This window comes from Ailuropoda melanoleuca, chromosome 1 (genome assembly GCF_002007445.2).
Source record: "Ailuropoda melanoleuca isolate Jingjing chromosome 1, ASM200744v2, whole genome shotgun sequence".
Lineage (NCBI taxonomy): Eukaryota > Metazoa > Chordata > Mammalia > Carnivora > Ursidae > Ailuropoda > Ailuropoda melanoleuca.
This window is the reverse complement of record NC_048218.1, coordinates 12,514,719-12,534,487: the sequence shown is the minus strand read 5'-3', so window position 1 is coordinate 12,534,487 and position 19,769 is coordinate 12,514,719. Positions and strand designations below refer to the sequence as shown.

General features: G+C 42.5%; 2 protein-coding genes across 3 annotated transcripts in view; one reads left to right on the top strand and one right to left on the bottom strand.

The window, feature by feature from the left end:
* Positions 1-9,994, bottom strand: part of LOC109491175 — a 79,614-nt gene extending 69,620 nt beyond the window's left edge. For both annotated transcript variants that reach the window (XR_004624099.1, XR_002144508.2), the window contains exon 1: positions 9,707-9,994. The gene's annotated coding sequence lies outside the window, so the exon portion shown is untranslated. The remainder of the gene's footprint in view (positions 1-9,706) is intronic.
* On the top strand, positions 9,994-18,391 carry SOD1 (superoxide dismutase 1). Its single transcript, XM_002928799.4, has 5 exons — positions 9,994-10,167; positions 14,159-14,252; positions 15,667-15,736; positions 16,796-16,913; positions 17,999-18,391. The coding sequence occupies exons 1-5, from the start codon at positions 10,096-10,098 to the stop codon at positions 18,104-18,106; spliced, it is 462 nt and encodes a 153-aa protein (XP_002928845.1). The 5' UTR covers positions 9,994-10,095; the 3' UTR covers positions 18,107-18,391.
* The last annotated feature ends 1,378 nt before the right edge of the window (positions 18,392-19,769 follow it).

Sequence of the window (19,769 nt, the reverse complement as noted above, 5' to 3'; positions counted from 1 at the left end):
GTAGCAGAGGGAGAGGGAGATGGAGAAGCAGACTCCCCTAGGCAGAGAGCCAGATGCGGGTCTCAATCCCAGGACCCTGGGATCATGACTTGAGCCAAAGGCAGACGTTTAACTGAGCCACCCAGGCACCCCTCCCTGTTCTGAGTTCTGAGGTGGAAACACCTAGATATAAATGGAAGATCTTGAGAACTTTAGACGTGTTAGTGGCATGCATACAAAGTGAGTGGAAGAAGATCAAAGGTCTTGGAGAGGGTCCACAGGGAGACATTTCAACATGGCTTCAGGTTAGCCCAGCTGGGTGTGGAGGGAGATGTCAGGAGAGGGAAGTTTGAAGAGCTTCACATTGCCTGTGCCTAGCATCTACAGCACCCGGAAGTTTCTGTGGGCCCAACTGTTGGATTACAAAAAGACCGAGTCAACTGGTGGACCAGCAGAAGATTGGGAGCAGTGCAAAGAAGTGGGCACTTGGTGAAAAGCAAACAATCTGAAACACAGATGACAGTGGTGGGACCAGTCACACCATGGCTGTCACCAGTCCAGAACCAGACTGGACCAGCTGCTCTGCAGCAGAAACCAACAAGGACATCACATGGATAGGAGGTGCTCTCCTCTAACACTGCCAGTGAGATGCCCAGAGTCCATCCTGGAGCGCGATCAAAGGAATGGGAGGGAACTCAGCATCTACCAGTAAGACAGGAAACTGTCCACAGTCTAAGGAAGGCAGTCTGGAGAACTGTGTTATTTGGGATAATTACAACCTCCTCTGGAAAGTGACTAGCATTTATGAGAAAATAATTGAGCAATTTTCTCATAGACTCTGATGAGATTAAGAGCTTCTGTGGGCAGTTAGATTTTCCTGTACTATCTTGTTATGAATCACCTGAACTGCTAACCATCAGGCGGGCACTGAATAGACAATCGTTCACCTTGCACGCCTTTTTGAACCTAACGTTAACAATATATTTAGTCACCTTTACTTCTATCAAAAGTTTCTTACTCTGAACTGGCTTTATTCTATGCCTTGTTCCCCTGCAGCAATTTTTTTTTTTTTAAGATTTTATTTATTTATTTGACAGAGATAGAGACAGCCAGCGAGAGAGGGAACACAAGCAGGGGGAGTGGGAGAGGAAGAAGCAGGCTCACAGCAGAGGAGCCTGATGTGGGGCTCGATCCCAGAACGCCGGGATCACGTCCTGAGCCGAAGGCAGACGCTTAACCGCTGTGCCACCCAGGCGTCCCAGCAATTTTTTTTTTAAGGGCTCCATGCCCAACATGGGTCTTGAACTCACAACCCTGAGATCAAGTCACATACTCTACTGACGGAGCCAGCCAGGCGCCCGACCCTGCAGCAATTTTAAATAAAATTTTATGTGTGCTCAAGGGTGGGGGGATGGGGTAACTGGGTGATGGGTATTAAGGAGGGCACGTGTGGTGATGAGCACTGCCTGTTATATGCAACTAATGAATCATTGAACACTACATCAAAAACTAATGATGTACTATATGCTGGCTAATTGAACATAATAAAAAAAATTTTATGTGTGCTCATAAATTCATGAGAAAGTTGTTTTAGTATCTAAAAGACTCTGAGTTAATGTAAAGCAGTGGTTTTCAAATGGGGTCTCTGGGCCAGCAGCATTATCTGAGCACTCACTAAAATGTAAATTCTCCACTACACCGAGGTCTAATGAATCAGAAACACGGGGGGAGAAAGCTGACTTCTGGCTATGGTCAAGTGAAAAGGTCAACAAATCCTCTTCCCAGAATGCAACTATAATATAAAGCTAGACAAAATTGACAAGAATGACCATTTCAGTGCTCTGGAAACCAACCAAAGGCATATGACAATTTGAGAGGTGTTTAAGCTTCAAAACTGCTGAACTGTAAGAATAGTAGATGTCTGAGGCATTCCGGCCTAGCACTGCTTCCATCTCCTCCAGCCCAGTGGGTGTAAAGGTTCTGCCAGGGCAGGACAGGTCATGAGGGATGGCAGCTATGCCGCTGTTGTTGAGATGGTCTCACAGGATTTGGTGTAGTGGGTGATGCCCATGGCCAGTGGCACTGTCAGTGGAAGTAACGACAGCCTTGCCTTTCAGAAAATACTATAGAAGTGCTTCAGAACTGAAAGGAAGTGACATCAGATGGCAATTGGATGCACAGGGGGAATGAAAAGCACTGGAAATGGTAAATATGTGGGTTAATATAAAAGACTCTGTAAATATATTTGCCTCATTTCTCCTCTTAATTTCTTTACGAGACATAAGATTGTGTACAGCAATACTCATAACACTGTATTGTTGGGTTTAAAGCACATATAAATGTAATATGTAAAACAATAATAATGCGAAGGAGAGGGGAGAAAACTGAGCTTTACTGCAGTAAAGTTTCTATATTTTACCAGAATTAAATTAGCATTAGTCTCAACTAGATTTTGGTAAATTAAGATGCTGGGATCTAGGGCACAACCATTAAGGAAATACATTTTAAGACAGTAAGAAAAGTTAACAGAGGAATTTAAATGATATACCAAAAAATACTTATTTAACACAAAAGAAAGCAATAAAAGAGATACAGAGAAACAAAGAAGAGAGGAAACATATAGGAGACAAATAGCAAAATGACAAATGTAAATCCAAACATATTATGAATTACATTAAATATGAATGGCCTGAACATCCCAATCAAAGAATGGAGATATTCAGATTGGATACAAAAAGCAAGATCCAAATATGTACTATATGCAAGAGACACACTTAGATTCAGAGACAAAAATAGGCTGAAAGTAAAAAGATGAAAAAAGATATACCATGAAAACAGCAACCGTAAGAAAGCTGAAGTGGCTTATGTGGATATTAGCTAAAATAGATGCAAAGACAAGAAATATTACTAGAGACAAAAACAGATGTTTCATGGTGATAAAAGAGTCAATAAATCAGGAATCTACAAAACCCTATTTCCAAATAAGGTCACATGGGGTTAGACTTCAAGTACGAATTTTGGAGGGGTCACAATTCAAACCACAACAAATCCAAACGTCAAGCAACTTGTGAGTAGAAAAACAATTTGTAGTATATCCATATAATAGAATACTATTTAGACATAAAAAGGTATGAACTACTGATCCATGCTACAACACAGATTAAGCTCTAAAACATTATACTTAATGAAAGAAGCCAGATGCAAAGACTATATATTGTACAGTTCCATTTAAAGGAATGTACAAAAAAAGGCAAATTTATAGAGAAAAAGGCAGATCAGTGGTTGCCAAGGGCTTGGGATGGGAGAAGGGATTAAGCAAAAATGAGCAGGAGGAAATTTATTGGGCTGATGGAAATGTTCTAAAACTGCATTTTGGTAATGATGGCCAACTACAGAAATTTACTAAAAAAAAAAAATCACTTAAGTGTATAATGAGTGAATTTTTTATAGTATATAAACTATATATTAATAAAGCTATTTCTTTTTAAAAAATTTCTGGGGGTATGAACCAGCAATCTGGGTTTTAGTAAGCCTTCCAGCTAATTCTTTATTGTGCATGATAAGCGCTTGCATGAGCAAATCACCGCTCTAAAGAGACTGTTTAAACCAAATGAACTTGACATAACATCATTGGCACATCCAAGTCTTACCTGATTCTTACCCATCTAAGTGGTAAAGGATCATGAAGACAATTACATCCCCTAGATGGAATAAATAACTACGTTTTCTTTACAAATCTGAATAGCGTGTGTGTTAAATTTTATACAGAGCCCAGACTTAGAAATGACCCTGAGATTCAGACCCATATCCAAGTGGACAATTCCAGCTTGGCACTTCTAGGTTCCTCAGGCAACCCAGATGCACCCTTTCCTGAATGAGGATCTTTATTCCTCCACTTGCTTTCCTTGGTAAATGGCAGCACCATACACCCAGTGGCCCAAGCCTGAGACAGGGGAACTACATTTGCCTTCCCCCTCCCTCATCCTGCACTTTAGATAGTCACTGAAGCTTATGTTCCATTTCCATTATCTCTCCCCTTTTTTCTAGTAATGGCCTTAAGCCAGGACATTATCATGGCTCCCAAATGGACTCACTGCCTTCAGTCTCACTCCACCCCATCAGTCCACACACTCAGATATCCTAGGGATCATTTTTTTAAAAAAGATTTTATTTATTTATTTGAGAGAGAGAGAGAGAAAGGGCATGCTGGGGGTGGGGGGTACGGAGCAGAGGAGAGGGATAAATAGACGCTGTGCAGAATGTAGAGCCTCACGTGGGGCTCGATCCAATAACCCCAAGATCATTACCTGAGCTTAAATCAAGAGTCTGACACTCAACCCTCGACTGACTGAGCCACCCAGGTGCCTTCCCCAGGGGTCATTCTTTTTTTTNAAGATTTTATTTATTTGACAGATAGAGACAGCCAGCGAGAGAGGGAACACAAGCAGGGGGAGTGGGAGAGGAAGAAGCAGGCTCATAGCAGAGGAGCAGAGGAGAAATTGCTTTTGACTGCACGTAACAGAAACCTGGTTATGCTTGTTTAACCAAATAAAGGTGTATTTTTCTCACATGATGAAGTGCCAAGGTAAGTGGCCCATTCCCAATGCAAACCATTGTTAGTTTCTTTTTTTTTTTTAAGATTATTTATTTATTTATTTGAGAGACAGTGCACAGGCACAAGTGGAGGGGGAGAGGCAGAGGGTAAAGCAGACTCCCTGCTGAGCAGCGAGCCCCAACTGGGCTCGATCCCAGGATCCCTGGATCATGACCTGAGCTGAAGGTTGTCACATAACCAAGTGAGCTTCCCAGGCACCCCAAACCATTCTTAGTTTCTTACATCTTACAGTAACATAATGTGCATTTACAGTTTGGATACATATATACAATTTGAAGATTTGAATGTAATTGGGCCCAAACCCAGTGTTTTCAAAAAAACTCCCAAGTAATTCTTTCTTATGTGTAGCCCAGGTACCTTAGATTTACAGCTGAGGTCTAGAGAGAATTATCCAAGAAGATACAGTGGGCCAGACTGAGCCACAGTCCAGGCTGGAACTGCTGAAAATATAGCATATGACATAGCTTATTGACAAGATTATTAAATATACAGCTAACTCCTAATTACAGTTTGCAAACTTCTAATCACAGACTGTTCACTCCTGCTTACTAACAATCTACATTAATTTTTACACTTTTCACTTTCCAACTTTTAAGAATGCCTCAGACTCTTCATGATTCTGTGATAAAATCTTCCTACAGGGTTCACTGGTAATAGGTTTCAGTTTTGTGGATTTGCTAACATCTGCATTTTAATATCTGCAAACAAAACTAGCTAATGCCACTTCTGTTTCTCATTTGCTTCCTAGTTATTAGTGCATTTATTTCTTAGCATTAAAAAACCTCTCTCTTTGTACTTTGCTTCTTTTGGATTTTCCCTAGCTCTCGCATCTTCCTACAATTCACATAAAAATATGTCTTTTGGGGGGACACCTAGGTGGCTCAGTCAGTTGAGCATCCAATTCTTGATTTCCACTCAGGTAATGATCTCAGGGTCCTGAGACAGAGCCCCACATCGGCTCCACACTCAGTGGGGAGTCTGCCTGAGATGCTCTCTCTCCCCTTCCTACTACCCATCCCTCCTGTTCTCTCTCTAAAATAAATAAATAAATCTTTAAAAGAAAATATGTCGGGATACCTGGGTGGCTTGGTCGTTAAGTGGCTGCCTTTGGCTCGGGTCATGATCCCAGTGTCCTGGGATCAAGCCCTGGATCAGGTTCCTTGCTCAATGGGAAGCCTGCTTCTCTCTCTTCTTCTCTCTGCCACTCCGCTTGCCTGTGCTCTCTCTCTGACAAATAAATTAAATCTTTTAAAAAAATATGTCTTTCATAAGCAAAGGCCTTGGTGATAATACCTCTGTGATGTGTGATGTGAAGGAGATTAACAGAAAACTATGTATTTACTGAGAATGATGAAGTGTAAAGGGGAAATTGCCTGAATCACAGAAATAAAAATGATTTAGGGAAAGAGAAGGACGAGATAAAGAAGAAAAATAGAAAAATGAGCCCTAGGAAAAGGAAGAGGAGGAAGAGGAAGATAATGGAAATGCAAGACAACTTCAGTCTACTCTCTCGCTCACCTCCTAACTATAGAGGTCCCCAAACATTGACTTTCATTCTCACAAATGCCAGAAAGACACCCCATAAGTTGCTCAGTCATCCATGCAGGCTGCAGCGATATCTGAGACATGTATCCCTCCTCATCATTTCCTATAAAATCAAAGTCTCTGTGGATTACCCGTGCCCCCTTCTGACCATGTTCTGGGGCTCAAGCTCGCCCAAGCTGCTTTTGGATTTTTTTGACTTCTTGGAGATAATGACGCTCAACAGGATTGGCCTGGTACAAAAGTGAACTTTTCAAAATTACCTGAGTACTCTGGTCACACTGCAGTTCGAAACACATGAACTCTGGGGCACGAAATTTTGGGGCAGGAGCACTCCAAAGCCACCATGGAATCTCAAGGTTAAAATGAATAGGCCTGTCCTAACATTTACTAGACTGGGGCGAGAGCACAAATGGAGGCCCTCACACCCACACTAGATATTTAAATGATATAAATCAAGATAACAGCCAGAGAAAATATATCCTATCTTCTGCTTTAACAAATATACCTTAATACAGACCTGGAAGGCAGGTTCAAATATGACATTCTTGGACTTCTTTGAGTTCTTATGTAGGAAGGTGGCAATAGAAAGAGAGCCAGCCCCCTGTCCCGGGTCTTTCCTTCCTTCCCCACTGCAGGTTCCATTTGCACTGAGGGAGCCTATGGTCAAACTTAGGTGTATACCCACGGTGGCACAGTTCATCTTTAGCCTGTCTAGGCCCTGGAAACAGACTGGGGATACCAAGAAATTCCAATGTCTTAAGTATTCAATGAGTGTTCTAGAAGAGTAGTTCTCAACTGGGGGCAATTTTGCCCCTCAGGGAACATTTGGCAACTTCTGGAGATATTTTGTCACAGCTTGAGGAGGGGGCTGTTAAGAGCATCTAGTGGGTAGAGGCCAGGGGTGCTACTAAACATCTACAAGCTAAAGGACGGCTACCACAACAAGCAGTTATCTGACCCAAAATGTTAATAGTGCCAAGACTGAGATACCCCGCTGCAGGTGGACACAAATACTGTTCAAGATACCTTGGAGATATTGTGAGTTTGATTCCAGGCCACTGCAATAAAGCGAATATTGCAATAAAGCAAGTTGGATGAAATTCTTGGTTTCTCAGTGCATGTAAAAGTTCTGTTTACACTACATAATAGTCTGGTAAGTGTGCAATAGCATTATGTCTAAAAATATATATAGACTTTATTTAAAAATACCTTATTGCTAAAAAATGCTAACCATCATCTGAGCTTTCAGCCAGTCCTAATCACTGATCCCAGATCATCATAACAAATATAATGAATAATAAAGTTTGAAATATTGCACGAATTACCAAAAATGTGACACAGAGACATGAAGTGAGCAAAGGCTGCTGGAAAAATGGTGCCAAAGGGTGCCTGGCTGGCATAGTCGGTGGAGTGTGTGATTCTTGATTTCAGGGTTGTGAGTTTGAGGCCCACGCTGGGTATAGAGATTACTTAAAAATAAAATCTTTGGGGAAAAAAAAAAAGAAAGAAAAGAAAAATGGTGCCCACAGACTTACTCCATCAGGGTTGCCACAAACCTTCAGTTTGTTAAAAACACATCTGCAAAGTGCAATAAAGCGAAGTGCAATAAAACGAGGTACGCCCGTGTTTAAATTCCTTAACCCTGTTCTAGAAGGAGGGGTAAGGTTCTGGGCAGGAACACCCTCTTGGCTCCACAGGCTCTGCCCCACAGAGCTGGCTTGGGGAGGGACAGAACAGGGCCTTCTAAAGTACGGAGCTCAGGGCCAGGGACTCCCTTGCCCAGTGGGAGGGCAGTACTGGGAATGAATTTAGAGTACCTCAGGGTCCTCTAAACCTGTAGAAGACAAAGCCCTTCCACTGACCAAAACTGGGGGCTGTCCTGGCTTCATGTGAATATCTCAAAAGAGAACCAACTCCCTGTCCCAGGGCTGCTCTTTGTATCCAGGGGTTGGTCCCTGGGCTGGTCCCCTGGCAAGTTCATACAATGAACTGAAACCCAACTCTCTAACTTCCTGGAACACAAAGAAACTTAGACCTTGGGCAAAGGCCTTTTAGCTAGCATTTGCACATTTATGAAACTTACTAGCATATGCCAATTACCTAGAGAATACTAGTAAGTACAAGCAGGAAAATTACAAATAATGTGCACTTTCTAGAGGCTGATAAAAAAATGTGGATTGTGTATCTTTGATAGAGAACACCTTAGAATCCAAGGGTCTAAATAAGCAAATAAGAAAAAGTGTAGCCCAGATGTGGCTGAAGCAGCCCCTGTCCTGGTTTCACTCTGACCTTGAATTAGGCCTCAGTATTTTGTCATCCTTATAACTGAATCTTCCCGACGGAGCATTAGAGGGAAATAGGGATTGTGGTGAGTTCTCAGGAAATGGAGATTTAAAAATCCCACAAAGCAAACGGAACAGAAATCCCCAGCAGGCAGAGCTGTTCTCCCTTAGGTCTGTCCCTTCTTGGCCCCTGTCCTCGTCTCCTTGTTTCCACTTTTCTTTTCAGGACACTTTCCCACTCTCTTCTTTGGAGTCCAGTAGGTCTGGCTCTTGGCCCCAATTTGCCTGCTTCACTGGGCAAGAACACCAGCAAGTCACAGGTTCTCAAAGTGAGGTCGGAGACCAGCAGCACTAGTGTTACCTGGGAACAAGTTAGGAATGCAAGTTCTGTGTTCCCATCCCAGACCCACCGAGTCAAACACAGCAACCTGCAGTTTAACAAGCCCTTTGGGTGAGTCTAATGCACACTTCCCCGTGAAGGTAAGCTCACCACCTACTCCAAAAACAGTTCGGCCACCTTTGCTGGCATTCCGTCAGGCATGCCCTGTGGGGATGGAAGATGAAGACTCTACTCCCCTCCATGCCCCTCCCCCGCGCCCCCCCCCCGTGGCTTATCAAACTATTCTCCCAACAAAAGTGTGTCGGGGGAGGGCGGATAGGATTCTCAAAGCCCTATCGTTACAAACCAATTCACGGCTGTTGTGAAAAACATTAAAGTGCCACAGGCTCCTGTACATCTTTCTAGACATTTCTGAGCACACAGTGAACGTGTTTATCCTTAAAATACACAAAAGCAGTTTGAACTGTTTGCTCATTTCATAACGTTTTTGAACGATCTCCCTTGAAGGCTAAGTAAGATTCCCGCGTCTGGAGGTATAAATCGTGCACCCACTCTGCCCTTCTGCCTGACGGTTGAGGCAGTGGAGCCAGACAACACACGAGAGATGTGCAGAAGTCAGGGTGCTGACGATTTGGTGTTTTTACGGTTGTGGGCCTTGTCAAACAGGGAAAAGGTGAAAAGAACGCAGAATTCCGCTAACCAAACTGGTAACGCTGTGTGCTAAGGACTAAAAAAACTGCAGGGAAGAAAAGGCGAGGGCAGGGATAGAGATGCGCCGACTTCACACACACTCGGAAACCCAAAAAACAAGGCAAGAAATGAAACGACAAAAAGCACTCAGCTCGACGCATCCCAATTTCTAAGGAACAGATGAGACGACGTTCTTGTAACCAATGACATTTCCACACAAAGTGACTTAAAATATTAAAAGCGTGCCACGTATACCTCATTTTCCCAATTTCGCGTACTGCAATCTACGGCTTGGAAGAGAAAGGCCGAATTTTTCCACAGTTCCACGTTTCTGGGCGTTTCAGAGCCGCTGGGCGGAGGGAGCCGGCGGCGCGGGACGCAAGGTTCCCCACGCGGCCCCTAGGTCCCGCCCTCCCCCGTCGGTCACTCCTGGCCACTCGCGTGCCGACGCCCCGTGGGGAGCGGGCTGAGCGCGCGGGCGGCGATTGGTTCCCGGCCAGGGTGGGCGGGGCGCGGAGCTCCGGCCTATAAGAGCACGCGGCGCAACCACCTCGGTTTGCGTCGGCGTTTTCTGCGGCGTCCTCCGCTGCCCTCAGAGTCCTCGCAGCCCTCGGAGCCCGGACCGGAGCGCGCCCTCGCGAGTCATGGAGATGAAGGCTGTGTGCGTGCTGAAGGGCCAGGGCCCGGTGGAAGGCACCATCCACTTCGTGCAGAAGGTAAAGGCTGGAGGGGAGGCCGACGGCCGGCGGCGAGGCCGAGTCCGCACACCTGTGCCCCGGCGCGGCGGCCGGCCGGGCCTCGGGCAGCCCTCGTCACGCCCCCGCCGCGCCGGGTCTGCGGGTTCGCGCCGTCCGAGGCCTCTGCCCCGCGGCGGTGCGGCGGCTGAGTGCTGAGTCACTGGGCGGGCCCGGCGGGGGCGGTGGTGCGTGGCGAGGCCTGGGCGGGGATGCAGGGAAGGAGCCTTGGCCGACCCTAGGGCGTGCTCGGAGCGCGGGCCCGGGAGGGAGGGCGGAGGCCGGCTGGCCCGAGGGCCTGGGCTGCTGCCGCGGCGTCTGTAGGCCCGGGCGGAGACCTGACGTTTTTGAAGAGGCTGTGGCCCTTCCTTGCGGGGTCGTTTTCTGGATCCTGAGGCTCCTGCGGACTCGGAGTTGCGCAGTCCCGGGCCTGGCCCGCCCTTGAGGTCCGGGGTGGGGTTGGGGAGTGCGGTAGGGCCACCTGGGTACGGTCGCATCCGTTACCCCACTTTGGGGCTTCCTTTCCGCTCAGGGGTCTGCAGCTTGCAGCCTGTGGGCACAGCCGGTCCCGGGCGGGTGTTGGACAGCCCCGGAACTAAGAGGGTGGCTGGTACATTGTTAGTTCAGAGGGTCCTGAAAAACAATCATGTGACTGTCAAGTCAGAAATGAAACCATTGAGTTCCTGAAGTAGTAATTAGTAAAAGCGTATTGTGCACACAGTGGAAGATAGTCGTGAACCGGGAGCACGCAGACCAAACCATGGAATGAGGATGAGGGGTATATTGTCATAAAGGAGTTTATATAGTGAGAAGGCAGGGACTGTTATTTTTCACAGTGATGGATCATGGTAGTTTTCTTAAGTGGTAAGAAATTGGTTAGTGGTTACCACATACCAGCCTTGGGAGACAGTTTTAGCTTTTGCTTAGGATTTCCAGAGGCGTAAGTAAGAAATGACCGAGGTCAAGTTAGTCTTGCAAATATAAGCCAGTTAAGCTATGCTTGTATGACTAAATTGGTTTTGTCTGATGAGGGAATTTTCAAGGCTGGTCTCTGTTTGTTTTTGACTTTAACAGAGACCTTATGTGGCCCCTTAGAGAGTAATTTGCTGATCCTTGCTCAGGGTCATGGTCAGGCTGTGAAGGCAGAGAAGATGGCCTTGGACGAAGCTCCTTTTCTACCTCCAAAGCCCCAGAAGTCAGAGATCTAATCGTTCCCTTGGTTGTTTTCCAGACATGTGAATTATTTATTTATTTATTTATTTATTTATTTATTTATTTATTTATTTATTTATTTTTTAATTATTTATTTTTTTTACCCTGGGTGCACAGTAGGCTCATTTGGGGCGCTTTTAAAAATGGTGATTCCAGGGCCCAACTCCAGATCAGTTATATCAAACTCTGTCAGGGTGCAGTCTGAGCTTTGCTGTTTTTAAAGTTTCCACAGTAGTACTAATCTGCACCAAGAATTGAGAACTGTTGGTAGAGGGTAGTGGATGGGGTTTGGGAATTGGAAGTCAGGAGATGTGGAGAGTTTCACTTAGCTCTGTTGTTGGGGGCATTCATTTAACCAAATTCTCTGTAAAGTGGTTTTGAAATTGCTCTACCAGTAGGCCCATTACTGAGATACTCATTAATAATACTGCAAAACACATGTTTTACAAGGAAGGTGCTTGTGATAAGACTTGTCCCCCAAATATTAGTGAGGTTAGGAACTGATGGAAAATTGTTTGTTGTACTTGGCTTGATGATCATAACAGAATATTTAATAGAATGAGATTTAATCTTTAAAGTGGCTTACAGAAATGTGAGACAACAGGAAAAATAATCTTTGAAATTTATGCGAGGGAGCTTAATTTTTTCTTTTAAGTGGTTTCCGAATTTTCTGGAGAAGGCTTTGTCATTTGACTAAATTTTGCTTTTTTCATTTGCCAGACTTCGTTTTGCTCTTCTTTCTTATGTAATTTCGCCAATATTAGAGAATCTAAGAAGTATCTGAGGGATACCTTCCCTCTGGCTTGGGTGTTACTTTCAGAAGCCAAGCTGTGAATCCATACAAAACTGAGTTTTTCTACCTTCCCTGAGTCTCCTGTGTGGCTCCCTCTTAAACTTCATTTTGGTGGTGCTGTTTGTACCTGATAAAAGAGCCTTCTGTAGTTAAGCATTATAGCTCCACGGATATGCAGGAATGTTAAATTGGAAATAAACTGTATTTGTTTGGCCTATAGTGTATAAAAATTTTGGATTAACTTCCAATTTTTAAAAATCAGAAATTTTCACTTATAAGTCCAAATTACTAGCTTCTCTTGAAAATTTTGGAGATCTGCCCACACTGAGCCCTCATTAGCTCAGGGCAGCACCCTGCAGGACGAGTTTGTATTCCTTTTTGCTTTCCTGACCTGTTTCAGTCATTTAAGGTAACAGCCTGGCCCCTAAAGGGTTGTACTCAGGCAGCTTACTGTTGAAATGCTCATATGTGCTTTGTGCTTTACCCATTACCCATTAATGGAGGCTTGGAAGAACCTGCCCTTTTGTCTCTGAGCTGTTGATAACACGGTGCATTTTGGGGAATAACATTCATGTTTTAGTTTTTCCAGAATTAAAGTTTAGAAGAGTCCTAGTCTGTCTATATTCTCAGAAAGAAAAGCAGAGAAGAGCAGGAGTTGACATACTACGTCCTTGGAGCAATGGTATTTATCCAGTGGAAAGTAAAATACTTAAAGCTAACACCTCTTGCAACTGTTGGCCCTGGCTATTAAAAAACAAACCAAACCAAGCTAAAAACAAAGACACCATCACGTGTAGAACTGTGTGCTACGGATGCTGTGTGCGTTTTATTTTCGTTCCTAAGATTTTTTTTTTTTTAAGATTTTATTTATTTATTTGACAGAGATAGAGACAGCCAGCGAGAGAGGGAACACAAGCAGGGGGAGTGGGAGAGGAAGAAGCAGGCTCATAGCAGAGGAGCCTGATGTGGGGCTCGATCCCATAACGCCGGGATCACATCCTGAGCCGAAGGCAGACGCTTAACCGCTGTGCCACCCAGGCGCCCCTGTTCCTAAGATTTTTTAGCTGTAAAACTTAACTTCCTTTATTTCTTTATGTAGCCCTGCAGCACTATTACCTATCACCATTGCCTGCGTGGTGATACCTCTGTGTTTTTCTGCTTTAGTGATTTTATTGCCCTTTCTTTTTGGTCTTGAGTGGAAAGGTTTATCTAGGTTTGAGGGCCTAAAATGACTTTAGAAAACAATACCTTTGTTGAGACCAGAATCAGTCCCCCAAGGAGAGCAGGATAGGATATTTTCTGGCTATTAATAAAAAATACCTATGCTGGAGACTGATAAATATCCCCCTAGTTGGGAGAGTGGAGAACAGGAATCCTAGGGTCACCAGTTGGACATTTCCAGGGTGTCTTTTTCTTTTCTTTTCTTTTCTTTTCTTTTCTTTTCTTTTCTTTTCTTTTCTTTTCTTTTCTTGATAGCAATTCTGTATGTTTGCTTTGTGGAAGAGTGTCTGCATGAAGGAAACAAGGTGCTATGATGTGCTAACATTTGGGTTAAAAAGTTTGATATATACTCATATGCATTGCATTTACAAAATAAATAAGAATTTAATCCTGTTACATATCCATCTAAGGGAGTCAAACCCTACAAAGTCTGTAAATCCACCATTTTAGTGCTCACTCTACTTGTCACTCTGCTAGGTGCGTTTTCTGTGCTATTAATTGTGATGCAGGCTGCAGGGCTCCTGGCCTGTGAGTGTTAGAACAAGGTCACAGCTCCCTTGTGTTGGTCCCTGGCCTAGAACAGTTAAATAGCTTGCTAGAAAGTGATGGGCTTGGGATTTGGACACAGATCTTTCAGCTCTCACGTCCATGTTCCTTCCACTTTCCTGTGATTAGTAAAGATAATCCAACTGTTTTGTTCGGAAGCACTTGCTCTCTTAAACTTTTTGCACTTTTCTTTGACTGAAGGAAGGTGGGCCTGTTGTGGTGTCAGGAACCATTACAGGATTGACTGAAGGCGAGCATGGATTCCACGTCCATCAGTTTGGAGATAATACACAAGGTGGGTGTTGTGTTGGTCTAGTGACTCCTACTTGTTTCAGCTGGTAGGATAAATAGGACTGAGTAGAGCTACCCTCAGCATTTAAAAACCCTCAACATGGAGGGGAAAGAAAAGTCAATAGGATTACTAAAGTCAGCCTCAGGGAAATGAGCCACAAAACCAGTTTGTGACACTTAAGTATGGAAAGGAAGGGGCAAAATGGATGTTGTTGTTTTTTTAATCGTGATTATACCTTGATTATAAAAGAGTCTCAAATATTTTTTAAGAAAACAATAAAAAACAAAAAATTAAGCTTTCTTACCCTTCATGGTGATCTCAGGTGTTTGTGAGCTGGGGTTGAGAGTGGGTGCTTCAAGCCCAGGGTCTGCATCTATATGCATTGCCCTGTAAGGGTAGCTCCAAAACTCCCAACACAAGAGCCTTAGTGGGACAGAAGTAAGGTAAAATCTGAAAAAAGAATGTAAACTTTTGGTGCTTTCGACTGAGTTTCATTTTCTCAGTTTGGGATTAGAAGCAAGTTAAAAGCTTTGGATTAAAATGCATTTAGTCATTTACCATATTCAAGTAACCTGAACTCGGTGTTTCCTTTTTATGATGAGAACTTGATTCATTCGTCTTGCTGGATTTGTGTTTATGTTCTGTAATTTGGTTTCTGTAAAAATTGTGATTTAATGACCAGCTTTGATCCGTTTCAAAATTGAAATTCCTCAGGTTCTTTTTTACTGCCTCTGCTTTGGGAGGCATTTGCCCTTACTCTTCTATTTCCTGTAACCTGTGTGTCTTCTCCCTGGGGAAGCTGGGTGTAGAAGCTGTAAACAATGGAAACTTTCCGTCACCTGCTGGGTGAGAAAGCGTGTCACTAAAGAGCTTCGTGCATTGTTGTATTCTGTGAGAATGGACGGGAGCACCATTTTTACAGAATATATTCTGAATGCCACCCCTTGGAATTCTGTGAGGAACAGCCTTGGTTCTTAGGTATAAGGTGCCATTTATAGTCTGCTTGCACCAAGTAAAAGCCACCAACAGTAGTTGCTGATAGTATGTTGCTGGGGAGGTAAGTTTCTTGTAGTTAAGGTACGCTACCTTATAAAACAGGATCATAATCAAGGAATTATAATAATAGAACAACCATGAAGATCTAGTCCTGGCCCTCATTGTACAGGGCAGTGAAGAAACCAAAGCCCAGAGAAGGGGGTAGTACCTTTACTGGTGTTAGACACTAGTTAGTATTTGTCTCTACTGCTTTTTTGTTTTGTTAAGGTAAGGTGTTGCTTCCTGTTTTTATGAACCTAGAAGTCATGATGTAGGTATTTTCTGTATTTGAGGTTTTAGCAATGACCAGTTTCTTTTTAGAATTTATTTTGAAATTCTGATTCATAATTTGGGTACCTTTGTTTTTGTTTTTGTCAAATAGGCTGTACCAGTGCAGGTCCTCACTTTAATCCTCTATCCAAAAAACACGGTGGGCCAAAAGATGAAGAGAGGTGAGTGAGAAAGTGCTTTAGGGGCGCCTGGGTGGCACAGCGGTTAAGTGTCTGCCTTCGGCTCAGGGCGTGATCCCAGCGAGGTGGGATTGAGCCCCATATCAGGCTCCTCTGTTATGAGCCTGCTTCTTCCTCTCCCACTCCCGCTGCTTGTGTTCCCTCTCTTGCTGGCTGTCTCTCTCCCTGTCGAATAAATAAATAAAATCTTAAAAAAAAAAAAAAGTGCTTTAACTCTTACTAAAATTATGGTGATGGCTTGTTGGGGTCACTGTGGCTATACCACTTGAACATTGCACGCTGACATAACTGAGTAGGCCTCCCCACCTTTGCTCTTGAATTTGTTGCCCCCCCCCCCCCAGGTAACCCCTAGGCCTCAAGTGCTGGAGCGGCTTACTCTCTGGGCTGAGGAATTGACAAATGTGGACACTTAAGACGATTTGGTTTTGTAGCATTTATTGAATATAGAACTAATACAAGTGCCAGAAGGAACTAATACAGGAAATGTCATGAATAACAGTACTGTCAACCACTAGCAACATAAACCATCATTGTGAAACATAGGAAGCCTTGTAGATAAAAATTTGATATTGAAAATTCAGTGAGTCCATTTGTATGTGTGTTTCCTGAGAGCCTTTCAGGAAAATATTAAATTTAAGGACAGGGATTAATTTATTTTTATAACAGAGGCCTGGGGCATAGCATTCTTAGCCATGCCAAGAATTAATAGGCATAACTCAGTAACTCAGAGTTTACCCTTTGGTACTTTACCTCTGAAATTAGAGATGTGCCCCCATCCCACGATTCTTCCCAGAGCATTACTTTGTAGATTTCAAAGTATGTTTGAAGAGCAATGTGTCTAGAATGTCAGATTGTTTCTTGTTTGTGTGTATGTTCCAAAATTCTGTCAATCTGGAAAAGTGGGTCCTATTTGATGCATACCATAGCCACCTCTTATTGTCCACCCTTATGTATCTGACTCGGTTTTTAATTTAACTCACCAACTAGCCTGATGTTAAATGGAAATCAGTCCTAATTCCTGATGCTTTTTTCACTTGTTAGGCATGTTGGAGACCTGGGCAATGTGACTGCTGGCAAGGATGGCGTGGCCACCGTGTCCTTGGAAGATTCTCTGATCGCGCTCTCAGGAGACCATTCCATCATTGGCCGCACAATGGTGGTGGGTTTTCATATGATAGGATCTGCGTACCGTTTCTTCTAATACACAGACATATATCTTTTCACAAGTTCATGATTATTAATCCTGGTTTCTAAGGATCCATGTACATTGTACCTTTAGTTCAGATTAGGAAAAGCAATTACTTTATTTGATGATTACAGTGAGGGTGAATTAATGATGTAGGTTGATTATGACACTGTGAAGATGTGGTGGTTAAGTAGGCTACATTTGGTCATATTAGATCTGTATTGTGGAAACAGAAGTAGTCTTTGTCTAGTTTTAAAATGGCCAGATTTTCCTGCCACGATTGAATGTTCCCCTTGTAGTTAAACAAAACGTTTCGTTAAGTCTAAAATCTGAGATGGACCTCAGTATTAGTATTTATTCATGTCTGCAGGTCACCATCACTTGTTTAACGTGTGGGAAGCGATTGCCCTGAGTTACCCACAGGAGCTGCATCTGGTTCTCGCAGACACCAAGTAGCGTAGGTTCTGTGTTGCCTGCCCCAGAGGACAGTTAACGTTCTGTAGTCCTTTCCTTCCAGGTGACCCTAGAGTTTTCTTCAGCTATAGTTGCGAAGCAGAAAAATCATTGATCAATGTTTGAGGAGCCAAATTTAAAATACTATTGTTTAAATAGTTGAAGATATTTTTAGGATTACTTCTTATTTACAGACTCATAGTTCATTAGGCACATTTTCGAGTTTTTTAAATTCACCCCCCCCGCCCCGCCCAAAGTGTTTATTATAAAAGGCGGCTACAACTCAGGCTACTAAAATTTCTCCTAGAGGATTCAAACTGGCACATGGCAGCCTGTAACACTTGTCTTGGGTTTTTAGTATTTCATTTGGAGATAGCAACACTTACCTAGTATTTACAACAAACTTAGTCTGTATCATCAAGAAAAAGCTTGAGTAGTTTCTGTTGTTTACCACTAGATTAAATATTAGTATATTTCCTTGCTAGGATTATTTTAACTTGGTCTTTTCTAATATTAAGTGGTTTTTAAAAGTCTTTTGGGTATTGCTGGGAATAGGTGGTAATTACTTGATAGTGCTAAGTTAACATTCTTAAAACTTTTTAAAGGTCCACGAGAAACGAGATGACTTGGGCAAAGGTGGCAACGAAGAAAGTACACAGACAGGAAACGCTGGGAGTCGTTTGGCTTGTGGTGTCATTGGGATCGCCAAGTAAATATTCCCTAGGATGCGATCTGAGTCCTAGTAGTAGCTCCTATGTTATCTTGCTAGTTGTAGAAATTTAACTTGAGAAACATTAAACACTGTAACCTTAAAAGAAGTGTAATTTGTGTGACTTTTTAATTGCTTTAAGTACCTGTAATGAGAACTGATTTATGATCACTTGGAAGATTTGTATAATTTTATAAAACTGCTATTCAGTTAAAATGTCTGTTTCAACGATCTCTGTATTTTGCCAGGCTTAATAATCATATATGGGTATTAAACTTAATTGTCTGAATTTCTTCAATGCTCATTCAAGCCCACAATAAACAAATACACCATATGGCACTGAATCTTGAACCTGTTAAAGTATCCAAATTGAAATTCTATGAATTAGCTCTTGATACGCATACATAGAGCTTGAATGGAACAGATTTAGTAATAATGTTGACAAATACCTGTTTCATAGAGGTCGCTTTTCAAAGTACTTTAAATAAGAGGTTTAAATTTTTAGCAGCTGGTCTTTTAGCTAACACTAACCTCAACTTGAATCTTGGTTGGACAGATATCCTTTGTCAGCTTCAGGGAAGTTAAGGTGGTTTCCCTGATTATCTACTCAGCATTTTGATTGAAAAAGTACTTAAGTTTATTTCAAAAAGTAGATATTATGGTTTGAGAGAACCCTTTGATAACTTTTAGTGAAATCGTGAACAGCAAGTTATAGCCTCAGCTAAGAATAAATTCACCTACCTGTCAAAATGGTACATATTCCACGTTTTATACACCTATGAACATTTATTTAGTTTATAGTAAAAGTAGAGATGGGCACAGTCTGCTTTCAGATTAGCCATTTAAAGAAAGATACCATAGCATTTTTAAGATGGAACCAAGGAAATGTTTGAATGTGGATTATAGCTAGTTAAGAATTTACACATCCAGTTAGCAAATTTAAGTCTAGTTCTCTTATTGTAAATACTTAACTATGTACCTATGAGAAACTGCTTTTAAATGAAATGTTAACCTAATTCAGGTTTGACTCTGGATTACAGTTGTTTATTAACTGAAAATTGTAGAATACTTCTGATAGAGAAATCAGAAATAATCTACAATTCTGATTGATCATAATATAGGATATACTTTTATCAAATGTAGGATATTGGGTAGGAGAGGAAAAGCCAATTTGGAAAAGGACAATTTGTAGTGTTCTCAAGGTTTTAAAATCAGTGATAAAAGAGAACAACATACTCAGAAGTGGTTAAAGTCGCTCAAAATTTAAAAACGGTAACGGATTTCATTTAATGTACAGTTTGGTGTATGTATGTGAGATTAAGACTCAGACATAGGGACCTCGCTTGTGACCTTTAAAGCCTTAAGTGTAATCATTACCACTCAGTACTTTGGGGCAGTTGGGGGGGGGGTTTGTCATGTGCAAATAGGATGGTTCCAATACTTACAATTGGAAATATGGATTTTAAGTCCTTGAAATCTTAACACTAAATAATCGGATGTATATTTCTTTCCAGAAGCAGTTTCAGTTAGGACTTTTAAGCGTCTCAGGTGGGCCAACATCAAACGAAGGACAAGTTTTAGAGTTCAAGTGCAGATTCAACCTGGATTTTCTCTCATTTTCTAAAGCCAGGAACATAAGAACATTGTCCTAGATACATTCTCCCCAT